The sequence below is a fragment of the Somniosus microcephalus genome, chromosome 1 (assembly GCF_052327205.1).
Source record: "Somniosus microcephalus isolate GS21.2 chromosome 1, FLI_Smic_1.0, whole genome shotgun sequence".
Classification (NCBI taxonomy): domain Eukaryota; kingdom Metazoa; phylum Chordata; class Chondrichthyes; order Squaliformes; family Somniosidae; genus Somniosus; species Somniosus microcephalus.
In genome coordinates this window covers 133,935,536-133,948,563 of record NC_140987.1, presented here as the reverse complement: position 1 = coordinate 133,948,563, position 13,028 = coordinate 133,935,536, and the positions used below count along the sequence as shown (strand labels likewise).

At 38.8% G+C, this 13,028-nt stretch overlaps 1 protein-coding gene across 4 annotated transcripts in view; it reads left to right on the top strand.

Annotated features, from left to right (window-relative positions):
* vps13a (vacuolar protein sorting 13 homolog A) overlaps positions 1-11,837 on the top strand; it is a 631,135-nt gene extending 619,298 nt beyond the window's left edge. For all 4 annotated transcript variants that reach the window (XM_085985825.1, XM_085985842.1, XM_085985834.1 and 1 more), the window contains 3 exons: positions 282-405; positions 5,019-5,093; positions 7,486-11,837. In XM_085985825.1, the coding sequence (XP_085841951.1) occupies positions 282-405; positions 5,019-5,093; positions 7,486-7,551 (265 nt within the window). In that variant the 3' untranslated portion in view covers positions 7,552-11,837. The remainder of the gene's footprint in view (positions 1-281; positions 406-5,018; positions 5,094-7,485) is intronic.
* The last annotated feature ends 1,191 nt before the right edge of the window (positions 11,838-13,028 follow it).

Here is a 13,028-nt window from a genome sequence, read left to right as displayed (position 1 = left end):
TGCATGAGAGTGGTGTTTTTTTAATTCTCTATTCCTCCCCGTCACCCAATTAGGCCAAGTTGATTCCGCTCTAGAGGGAAGCCTCCTGAGCATGAGCCAGCCTGTGCATTCATTAATGCTTTGCGCCACTAAAATCATTTCAATAAAAACTTTAATGTAAATTCCAGGCTACCTGTTCAAGTCTCCACTGTGATGAAATGAAACAACCTTTGGATGCTATTAAAGCTCAATATTGTTTGGTGCCCTTTGTTCATCTTATTGCACCAAATTTTATTTTCCAGTGGTATCTTTTTTGTAACACAAGGAACATTTGGGCAGTTGACCTGTGAATGGCAGTACAGCTTTGAGGAATTCACTAAAGAGCCTTTCATTGTTAATGGAAGGAGGTTACGTATTGAAGCCAAAGTAAGTGAATGTTTGGAAGTCAGTCTTATTTCTATTTGCATTGTTGATGACTACACTGTTGAAGAAATGAGAAAGAAAAACAAGTGTTCATTAACTTGGAAAAAATGCTTTGTTTTACATATACCTAACTATCATCAGTAAACTGTAACAATACATTCAAAATGGTCTTTGACTGTTACCTCTGATATAAGAGGCTTGACTTGTAGTTGTGGTCATATTCTCCAGATATTCCAGCAGTTATAAAACTATCCATTGTAATTCATGATTCTTAATAGACCATAACTCTGAACATAACCCAAAATTACTGCCATTTCAGTAATAGTGAACAATTTAAATTATTATACCCTGTTCAATAGCACACATGTACAGGTATATCATAATTGTTACAATACGTAGGACTGAGGCCATCGGGTCAGCTGCCTCAGCCACATTCCAAACTTCCCCCAAGGTTCCCTCCTGCCCTAGTCCAGAACCCACATTTTCCCCTAGCTTTTCTCCAATCTCCCCTCATGTCCTCTTAAAACCCATCTTGTCCATGAATCACATTCTACTCATGCTAGTAATGGCTAGCATTTAAAGAATTAATACATAATTTACAACAAATATACATTCCTTTAAGGCACAAAAATCCCACAGGAAAAGTGGTCCAACCATGGCTAACAAGAGAAGTTAAAGATAACATTAGATCAAAGGAAGAGGCTTATAATGTTGCCAAAAATAGTAAGCCTGAGGATTGGGAGGATTTTAGAATTCAGCAAAGGAGGACCAAGGAATTAATAAGGAAAGAGAGAGAGTAAATTAGTAAGAGACATAAAAACAGATTGTAAACGTTTCTATAGATATATATATCTATAATAGTTAGAGATTAGTGAAAGTAAACATGAGCCCATTAGAGGCAGAGACAAGAGAAATTATAATGGGCAATAAGGAAATGGCAGACACATCAAACAAATACTTTGTTTTTTGTGTCTTCTACGGTGAAGACAGATACATTCTGGAAATAATGGGGAACCAAGGGTCTAGAGAGAATGAGGAACTTGAAGAAATCAGTATAAGTAAAGACATATTACTGGGATGAAGTGGCGTCAAATCCCCATGACCTGACAACTTGCATCCTAGGGTTTTAAAAGAGGTAGCTGCAGAGATAGCAGATACACTGGTATTAATCTTCCAGAATTCCCTAGATTCTAAAACAGTCCCCAAGGATTGGAAGGTAGCAAACATAACCCCGCTATTTAAGAAAGGAGGAAGAGAAAAAAACGGGGAACTATAGGCCAGTTAGCCTGACATCAGTAGTAAGCAAAATGCTAGAATCTATTATTAGGGACGTGGTAACAGGGCGCTTAGAAAATTGGAATATGATTAGACAGAGTCAACTTGTAGGACGGATAAAGGGGAACCAGTGGATGTAGTATATTTGGATTTTCAAAAAGCATTCGATAAGGTGCCACACAAGAGGTTATTACATAAAATTAGGACTCATGGGATTGGGGGTAATATTAGCATGGATTGAGAATTGGTTAATGGACAGAAAACAGAGAGTAGGAATAAATGGGACTTTTTGGGTTGGCAGGCTATAACTAGCGGGGTCAGTGTTTGGGCCTCAGCTATTTACAATCTATATTAATTACTTAAATGAAGAGACTGAGTGTAATGTTTCCAAGTTTGCTGGTGATACAAAGTTAGGTGGGAAAGTAAGCTGTGAGGACACAAAGAGGCTAGGTTGACTGAGTGGGCAAGAAGATAGAAAATGGAATACAATATGGGGAAATGTGAAGTTATCCACTTGGGTAGGAAAAACAAAAAAGCAGAATATTTTTTGAATGGTGAGGGACTGGGAAATGTTTGCATTCAGAGGGACCTGGGTGTCCTTGCACAAGAATAACAAAGGTAACATGCAGGTACAGCAAGCAATTAGGAAAGCAAATGGTATGTTAGCTTTTGTTACAAAGGGATTAGAGTAGAAGAGTAAAGAAGTCTTACTACAATTTTGCAGGACATTGGTGAGGCCACACCTGGAATTCTGTGTACAGTTCTGGTCTCCTTACCTAAGGAAAGACATACTTGCCTTGGAGTGAGTGCAGCAAAGGTTCAGTAGACTGGTTCCTGGGATGAGGGGGATTGCTCTATGAGGAGAGATTGAGTAGACTCGGCCTATATTCCCTAGAGTTTAGAAGAATAAGAGGTGATCTAATTGAAACATATAAAATTCTTAAGGGGCTTGATAGGGTTAATGTTGAGAAAATGTTTCCCCTGGTTGGGGAATCTAGAACACGAGATCACAGTCTCAGAATAAGGGGTCAGCCATTTAGGACAGAGGTGAGGAGAAATTTCTTCACTCAAAGGGTTGTGAATCTTTGGAATTCTCTGAGCATCCACAGCTCTCTGGGGTAGTCATTGAGTACATTCAAGACAGAGATTGATACATTTTTGGGAACTAAGGGATATGGGGATAATCCACCATCTACAAGGCACAAGTCAGGAGTGTGATGGAATTCTCCACTTGCCTGGATGAGTGCAGCTCCAACAACACAAGAAGCTCGACACCATCCAGGACAAAGCAGCCCGCTTAATTGGCACCCCATCCACCACCTCAAACATTCACTCCCTCCACCACCGGCGTACCGTGGCTGCAGTGTGTACCATCTACAAGATGCACTGCAGCAACTTGCCAAGGCATCTTCGGCAGCACCTCCCAAACCTGCGACCTCTTCCACCTAGAAGGACAAGGGTAGCAGGCACATGGGAACACCACCACCTCCAAGTCACACACCATCCTGACTTTATATCACCGATCCTTCATCGTCGTTGGGTCAAAATCCTGGAACTCCCTCCCTAACAGCACTATGGGAGTACCTTCACCACACGGACTGCAGCGGTTCAAGGCAGCAGCTCACCACCACCTTCTCGAGGGTAATTAGGGATGGATAATAAATGCTGGCTTTGCCAACGACGCCCGCATCCCATAAACAAATTTTAAAAAATAATGTGGGAAGGTGGAGTTGAGGTAGAAGATAAGCCATAATCTTGCTGAATGGCGGAGCAGGCTCGAAGGGTCAAATGGCCTACTCCAGCTCCTATTTCTTATGTACTCCCCTGACCCTAATCCCACCAAACTGCTAACCACACAACATCCCTTCCCTTGGCCCCTCTCCAAAGTCTCTGAATAAGCCTCCCAAATCCGTGCCCATCTTTCCCGCAACTTTATATTTGAACCTCTCCAATCAGGTTTCCACTCCTGCTACAGCACTGAAACAACCCTAATCAAAGTCACAAATGACAACCTTATGGGGGTGTGGTGTCATCCTCTCGACCCGACAGGGTTGACCACACCTTCCTGCAGTGCCTCTCCTCCATTGTCCGGCTGAGTAGGACTGTACTCACCTGGTTCCACTCTTAACCTATCCAGTTGTAACCAGAGAATCTCCTGCAATGGATTCTCTTCCCACTCCTGCACCACTAACTCTCAAGTCTGAATGATCTGCCTTTCAGGGACATCATCCCAAAACACATCAAGTTATAGATGAACATTGACAATACCCAGTTCTACCTCACCACCATTTCGCTCGATCCCTCCACTGCCTCTGTTGTCAGAATGCTTGTCCGACATCCCGTCCTCCAATTAAACATTGGGAAGTCCAAAGCCATTGTCTTTGGCCCCACAAACTCTCTTTCCTAGGCACCAATTCCATCCAACTGCCTGGCCTTGTCTTAGGCTGAACCAGACTGTTTGCAACTTTGGTGTCCTATTTGACCCTGAGTTGAGCTATTGATCCTGTATCCTCTCTATCACCAAGACTGCCTACTTCCACCTCTAATCACCTGTCTCCACCCCTGCCTCAGGCCATCTGCTGCTTTTGTTAGCTCCAGACTTGACTATTACAATGCTCTCCTGGCCAGCCTACCATCTTTCACCCTCTATAAACTTAAACTCATCCAAAACTCTGCTGCCCATATCCTAACACTCACCAAGTCTCATTCACCCATGACCTCTGTGCTCACTGACCTACATTGGCGTTCGTTCTGGTAACGCCTCGATTTAAAAATTCTCATCCTTGTGTTCACAGCTTCACCCTCCCGATCTCTGTAACCTCCTCCAGCCCTACAAACCTCTGCGAACCTTCAGCCATCTAGGTCCTAAGCTCTGGAATTCACTCCCTAAACCTCGCTGCCTCTCCACCTCCTTTATAACCTGCCTCTTTGACCAAGCTGTTAGTCACGTGTCCCAATATCTACTTCTTTGGCTGATGTTAATGTTGTCTGATTACGCTACTGTGAAGTGCCTTGGGATATTTTACTAAATTAAAGACACTATATAAATACAGATATAGAAAGAGAAAATGCTGGAAATACTTAGGTCAGGCAATATCTGTGGAGAGAGAAACAGAGTTAACATTTCAGGTCGATGACCACCTGAGTATTTCCAGTATTTTTTGTTTTTATTTCAGATTTCCAGCATCTGCAGTATTTTGCTTTTTAATATAAATGTAAGTTGTTGTTGTAAAGTGAAATTAGAGAGTGTCAACTTTTACAGGCAACTTGACATTTTTTAACCAAGTTTCTAATGAGTGGATTATTTTTCCTCAACTAACATTCTCTACTTTTTCTGAAAGGAACGTGTCAAGTCTGTATTCCATGCTAAAGAATATGGAAAAATTGTGAATTTCAAATCTGAAGATGATGCAAAGGTATTGAATTATCTTGTTTGACATGGCTGTACACCATTTTCATCATTACCCATTCATTCTTGAAGTAGTGAACTCTATTAAATCAGTGATTTGTAAGCTCATCAGCCATTTCTTCCACTTCAAATTTGCTTTTTTTTTGGCCTGCTCCTTTTGGGGGCATGTCTGAAACTGGAAAACTTCCTCGCCTCTCCCCAATGAAACCTGACTGCGTGCCAATTAAATCTTAAGAATTCAAAATTGGGAGTCATCAAGCTGAAAGGAGTGTTGTAGCTACCCTAGTGTGTGATCTTTGAAGAGGGTAGGGTAGATAAATAACACAGATTGAATCTTGATTACCCACAGTCATGTAATGTCATTATTTCACGTTTTGAAAGGAAGAATGAGGAGAGTCAAAGGGGTTGCATGAAGATAGAGACCTGGGGTTCGCATACACAAATCTTTGAAGGTGATAAGATAAGTTGTTAAAAAGAATACAGGACCCATGGCTTTATAAATAGAAGAAGCATAGAGTACAAACGCAAGATTATGCTAAACCTTTATAAATCATTAGTGAAGCCTCAGCTGGAGTATTGTGTCCAATTCCGAGTACCACACTTTAGGAAGGATGTCGAGGCTTTAGAATGCAGAGATTTACTAGAACGATACCAGGGTTGAGGGACTTCAGTTATAGGGAGAGACAAGAGAAGCTGGGATTATTCTCCTTGGAGCAGAAAAGGTAAGGGAAAATTTAATAGAAGTGTTCAAAATTATGAAGGGTTTAAAGGAGGAGAAATTGTTTCCAGTGGCAGGAGGGTTGGTAACTAGAGCACATAGATTTTAATTGGCAAAAGAACCATTGGGGAGAGGAAGAGAAATGTTTTTATGCAGCAAATTATGATCTGCAATGCACTGCCTGAAAGGGTAGGGGAAGCAGATTCAATAGTAACTTTCAAAAGGGAATTGATAAAAACTTAAAGAAAACATTTGCTGGGCTACGGAGAAAGAGCAGGGGAGTGGCACTAATTGGATACCTCTTTCAAAGAGCTGGCACAGGCATAGGAATGGCCACCTTCTGTGCTGTAAGATTCACAGAAATCACAGAAACCCCACAGTGCAGATAGAGGCCATTTCAGCCCATCGAGCCTGCACCGACACATATCCCACCCGATCCCCGTAACCCCTACACCAACACATATCCCACGCTATCCCCGTAACCCCACGTATTTAATCCCCCTAACACTAAGGGTCAATTTATCATAGCCAATCAACCTAACCTGCACATCTTTGGACTGTGGGAGGAAACCGGAGCACCCGGAGGAAACCCACGCAAACACGGGGAGAATGTGCAAACTCCACACAGTCGCCCGAGGCCGGATTCGAACCCGGGTCCCTGGCGCTGTGAGGCAACAGTGCTAACCACTATGCCACCGTGCTGGAAATATTTTTAATCAGCTACACATTTTCTGGCAGTGGTTACCCAGCAAGTGTGACTTCATGATCCAGTTTTCTAACTTTCACTTTTTTTTTTACCCAAGAAACACAGTTGAAACAGGCAAACTTTTAACAATTAATGATCCAGTTATAAAAAATTACACTGTAATTTTTTTTAAACTATCCAACAAAGGAGAAAAGTAGTACACCTTCACATATTGGAAGTACGCCTATAGTACTGGTGTATATTCTGTAGATTATGACAGTGTGATTGCCAAGTGCAACACTACATTACAGGGGAAAAAGCAGCCTGGCTTAACTCAACTACCACAAGTACCCTTGATCAGAGTGATGGCAGCTGGGTCTACCCTACCCCTTCCAACTGTGCTTTCTTAATCCATGGAACAAATCTTATGACAGATAAGACTAGCACATTTAACTTATTTTTTCCACTAGTTAAAAAGATCCATTTGTTTAGTAGTAGTAGTCATGTTTAAACTCATTCTTATTAAAGGCAACTCTTTTTAAAGTGTTTTCTGTCCTTTCTCTTATTTGAGGCTGGCAGTATTATGCTGGTTGAGAAAGTGAGCCTCCAAGTTTCTCTTAAACAGGATATATTAAGATATGTGCAAGAAAAGCACCCTCTGATTTTCCCTCCCTTCTGTTGGGAAGCATCTGATGTAATTCAGTCTCTGCAGTAAAATGGCTGAAATTGGGCATTTATGGGAAATGTGGGTAAAATACACTGTGCATGTTATGTTGGGGCTGTAACACACTAACATAGCTGCAATAGGCTTAATAGTTTAGAATTGTCATTATAAAGAAAAAACACAGACACTGGAAATCTGTGTTCAATTAAATTACTTTTGTTATCATAAGCAGCAACAGCAGTTTATGTGTAAATGGTATTGGCAAAATATATGCACAAATTTAAACACTGATTTTTAAAAATTAAATATATCATAACATTTTGTTTTCCCAGTGGATTCTGGCAAAACTGCAAGAAGTGATGGAAAGTGGAGCACATGATCACCATCCAAAGATATGAATGATACAAGAGTTATTAATTTCATAAAACCATCACGTGTACTAACTAGATTTCTGATATTACTAAATGAGTTGAATCCATATGAACAGAACTTTGTACCTATATACAGTGATGTACACAGCAGTATGGGGACTCCTAATCTGTTTTGATTTATAATCATGGATATTTTAATTACCCTATTATTCAAAGAATTCTAATAGAAATTTAAAATTGCTTCTCAACTATATAACTGCTGTTGCATTGGTTTTTGATCTAATGCAACGGTTATGACTCGTCAGTTCTGAATTTTTAGCAGGTGTTAGACTGCAGTGTAAAATTGAAACTTCACTTGTATTGAATAACTTTAGTAGACATAATAGTGTTTAATTCTCATGGCTTTCCCAATGTAAAGCACCACTATACCAAGTGCCACACAAATACCTTTAACACAGATGTGCCAACAACTTTCTCCACTGCTGTGCCATTGGGTATGTTCAGTGACTCACACGGTCAACTTGAAATATCCAGATGTTTGACACTTATTTCAAAGTTTGCTTTTTTGTGTGTTTAACAAAATTTGCTTTCAAGAAAATTATGCATTCGTGTATTTGAAAATTAGGAAGCCACTTCCTGAAACATTTTTTGTTTACTGCATTTTGAGACTGGAAATAATTAAAAAGTCAGCTCAATGTAGATCAAATGCACAAGTTTCTCTCTGATCATATTCATCATCTTTTAGAAGATTCACATTGATTATGCATTGTAGTAGGCATGCACATATATGACCTAATGCATTTTTGTAAATACTTACTCATGCTCCTCAGTAAATTAAAATGCTATTTGTATACCAAGATGTTTAAAAGCAATGTTGTGCTGAAGTTTTAACTGCAGTCAAATCCACTTTCATGTAAAATTAATGCAATGAAATTGAAACATTTATGGAGTCCCAATTGATCTAGGCAAACTATTTTTCCTTGCTTAATGTATTTTATATAATGGATTAGGATGTATTCAAAGGTTCTACTTTTATGATTTTCTTCATGACAAATTTGACTACTGGGCTATTATTTTCAGACTTTTTTATAAAAAAGTGTTAACTGCTGGATATTTCAAACTCTGCATGCTCCAAGTCCCATGTATTTTCCACTTGTTCAATACCAGTGTAGTTCCTGAAGTACATGTTGCTGAATCCATCCACAAGTGTTTTCTGTTAAGAATGTAAGTGTTATGTATACCATTCAAGAAAATTATGCATTAGCGTGTGCAATTAATCATACCCTATAAATAACTTTGGATAGTGCGTCTATTTAACATCATGAATCTTCATTTTATAACTGATCATTCTCATGGCTAACTGGTTTTAAGTTCCTGCCTTTGATAATATGTTGATATGCAATTTTCTACAAATACTTTTCATTATGTAGATGCACTATAATGCCTGAAAAGTTTACCTTATGTTTGCTAACAAGGAATTTATATTGTGCTGTTTAATTGAGATATGTTGTAGATAGTTGTTAAATCTTACGTAGTAACTATGCCATTTTACTAGCTGACCATGAAGAGTGTAAGGGGAGGGGGTTCCACTTTTTTTTTTTTTTTTTAAAAACAGTCTATACCAATTCTTAAAAAAAAGTCGTGTTCTCATAAATTTCTGATATCAAGTCTACGTTGACAAAGCAGTATTTTTTTCAATAAAATAAATCCTTCAGCAGTAAAATGAGCACGAAACGAGTAAAAGCATAGGTAAATATAAGCAGTACCATTTTAAATTTCACACCTCCGTCCTTCCATCAATTCCACAGTTACCTTTATTAAAAAAATTATTGACTACCATATCTCATTTGAATAACCTTGCTGATACATCTAAGGAGCTTATTGAAATTTTGTTTTAAACCATGGAATTATAGGTTGGCGTATTGACAAACAAAAAGTTGCAGATCTATTTGGATATAAACCTGGTACCAGAATTATATGCATTACATAGCTCTCATTTAATAATATTATGTGAATTGTACTGGCTAGCTTTAATATCAGGTTCAAAGAAAAATCCACTGTAAACTTTATTTGTATTGGGTTCAGTCTGTAAAACTGCAAAGCGCTAGTTCCAAACAAAAGTTTTGAGAAATAGACATGCCTGTGAATAATCACTTCATGGATTTAGATAAAGGCAGTCTGCACAAGTCTTTTCTTTGATTGTTAATGATGAAACAGTGGCAACATTTAATTAGGTAGCTAAATTGGTAAGTATGTTTCAACTTCTGTAAGGAATGCTGGAGGGTGTTGGTGTACTATGGCACCAAACATCAGGGCTAGGATGTGGGCACATGCTTCAAGTTCTCTACATATTGGCTCAGATTTTGCAGTCAGTGGCGAAGGGACAGCGCTTACCGCTGACTTCAAAAAAAGCTGCCCACAGATATAGCAGGCTCTGGAGCGCAGATTTCCTCTATTCCAACATCACTTTGAATTTGGCGCCATTTATAGGGGATCTGTGGCATCCAGCAACAGGCAGGCTGATCAGCCAATTAGATTGAAAGATTCTCACAGACAGCAAAGGTGGAAGTAAAAAGCATAGAATATAAATTCACATTTTAATCATTGTGCAGAAAGCAAAATAAAGATTAGGACATACACATGGGATTAAGGGAGAAGCTAAAATATGAAAAACTAAAAAAAAATTAAAGTATCACGCAATTTTTATATATGTTCTTCTGAGGGAATGAGTCTACACTTGTAAAATTAGTTTTTCAGGGCCAGAGAGGTTGTTCAGCAATAATTATGACTTAGTACAGTGTTAAAAACTCAGTTACTCCTGATTGAACGATTTTCACAGCGTGAATAGTGCGTAAAAAAGTTGAAGTGTAAGTCAAATCACTGATTCTGTGTTGATTGCATCTGCAAAGACTGAAACAGAGCATCCTGTGGAGGAGCAAGGTATCACTGACAGCAACTTCCGGATTTCCGCGTTTAACTGCGCACGTGCAGACACCCGACATTGCTGATAGTTTTACACAGAACGATGGCGTGCGCTGACCGTTTCGCCGTCATTATAAGTGCAAATTCTGGGCCAATTAATTTGTGATCTTGAGTCCGTTGATTGGAAAAAGTAAAATTTCCTGAGGTGGGTGCTACTTTCATGCACCTTCTTCTGGAATTGATGAAAGTTCCTAGAGTATTGGGCCAGAGAACAATATGTAGTTCGTGAATATTTGAGGAGGGGGTGGGGAAGGAATAGTTTAAATAACTTCCTAAGCAGAACATACAACTAATTGGAGTGTCTGCTCCTTATGCTTTTTAAAAACAAGTTAATGTTGCTGCTCCCTAATCAGACACTACATAGCCCAATATAATTTCATGCCATAAATATTCAAGTATTGGCCTTGGGAATATAATGCAGCAATCTACATAATAACTTCTGTTACTGTTCTAGCACATTTGCTTCAACATAGTTTATTTTAATATTAGTGCAAGTAAAACAAATATAGATTTGCATTATTTCAATGGGAAGATAAAAAGAAACAAAATGCTGAAACATGCACAGCAAGTCCATAATCATCTGGGGAAAAAAAAGTAGGGTTTTGGGTGTAGACCATTGGTTCGAGCTGACGAAGTGGGTTTTTCAATCCATCTTGACTCTCTTCAGTTGTATTTTTTTGGCATGCTTTATTTTAGACACTTTTAAATAGTCACACTCACTCAGATATATAAAAATTAAAAATCCCCCCAGAATAAAACTACTTTAAACTGTAGCTTGTTGAAGGTTGAGAATAGGTGTGTATCAATTTGGCCAAAGTCTGTCCTCCTCTGAATTCTATAACTAGGAAGAGGAATGACGACCTGTCGCTATTTTGCTTATGCTGTCCAATCTGCTGGAGCATAAATCTCAAACTTCCCTATACTCACCCTGACATTTTAACAATTGGATAAACCTAAAACATTGCATCAAAATTTGTGCAAATTTGTAGAACTGAATAACTTTAAAATTATTTGCATCATCTCGTGTCCATTATTGGAAATTGTAATAAGGCATGAACTGAAAGGTACTTTTATAGAGACTAACACATTAGAGACTGATTACCGTTGTACTAAATTTATGTTACAGGGATACATCATTGTTTCTAATAATTATGAAGTGAAAGAATTGAGAGTTATAGTGTTTTATTATTTTTCAAGAGCTGCCTCTTGTTTTAACATTGCTCTATGCTTTTTTTTACTTTGTACTGCACCATCGGTGCCTTTGAGGTACAGTAACGTTTTTGAAATTTACTACAAATGCAAATTGTTGAATAAAAGTATACTGCAATGTAGTCTGCATTATTCATAGTGTGGTTCTCAGCAGTAATGCACATCTGATACGAAGATGGAATGTTGTACACGTTTATTATGCTTAAGCTATTAAATATTTCAACTGTAAGACAGGTTTTTCTCAGGACAATTACAAAGCATCAATGCATGTGGATTTCATGGTGAATTTCCACAGGGTTCTCCCATTCTGCCACCATAGCTTCAGAAGAACCACAGAAGCCCCAGGGAGGAAAGTGTAAATGCTGTTCACTCTCTTTCCTGGGTTTTGATGGCTCTTCCAACCAAGTTACAGTTAATGAGTTGGTGAACCCATGCCAAAATTCATCCCCACCACGTACTTAGAAAATGCTTTTGTTTGTGGATTGGTACACCACCTTGACTGTAATTAAATAAAAATTTGTCCTTGAACGCCTGAAACAAGTGTGTGGTGGATTTCAGGTGTGTAATTGTGTGTATATATTTTACAATGTTTTTTATTTGGTTACACTCTTACGAAGCTTAGGAAACTGATATGATATCCCCTTATATGCAGTTTTTTGAATCAGCAAGATGCTCTGCACCTCAACATTCCAGATTTCCCTCATCCACTAACATTTAAGGTAATGCTGATGAGATCTCTTCACATGAAAGAAACGAACTACTTCATACCCTATGTCAGTAAAGGGAACTAAATGGTACAAGCTTATGCAACATAAGAAAGGCACTATGCAACTACAAGTCTATACCCCTTACCAAAGTAGCATATGAAGGACATGCTCTTGCTCTCGTCTCAATACAGGAGAAAACATTTTTTTTTTTTAAACATGCTTTTATATTCAATGTTATTTCATACATCACATTGCTCAAGACAAACAAAACTTAAAACTGATTCAATAGTCAACACTAGCTTTTTGCCTCAAACAGCACAGTGCTTTTCTGCCTAGGATTCAAAGATCACTGCAGCAGAAACCTGGAACCTGAATTTGTCCTCGGACAGGAATAATGTGATAATTGGGAACATGTGGCCAACTATGTTCCAACAGATGCACAATGTCAAGTACATTGCACAGCAGCTTTTCTAAGTCAGGTAAAAAGCATTAGGTGCTATGGGAAGCCTGCATTGCCTCCTCCATCAACACCCATGAAGCCAAAACCCAATCTTCAACTAACAGTGGTACCATGGCACTTTAGTATTCAATTGTCTCAGCACAGAA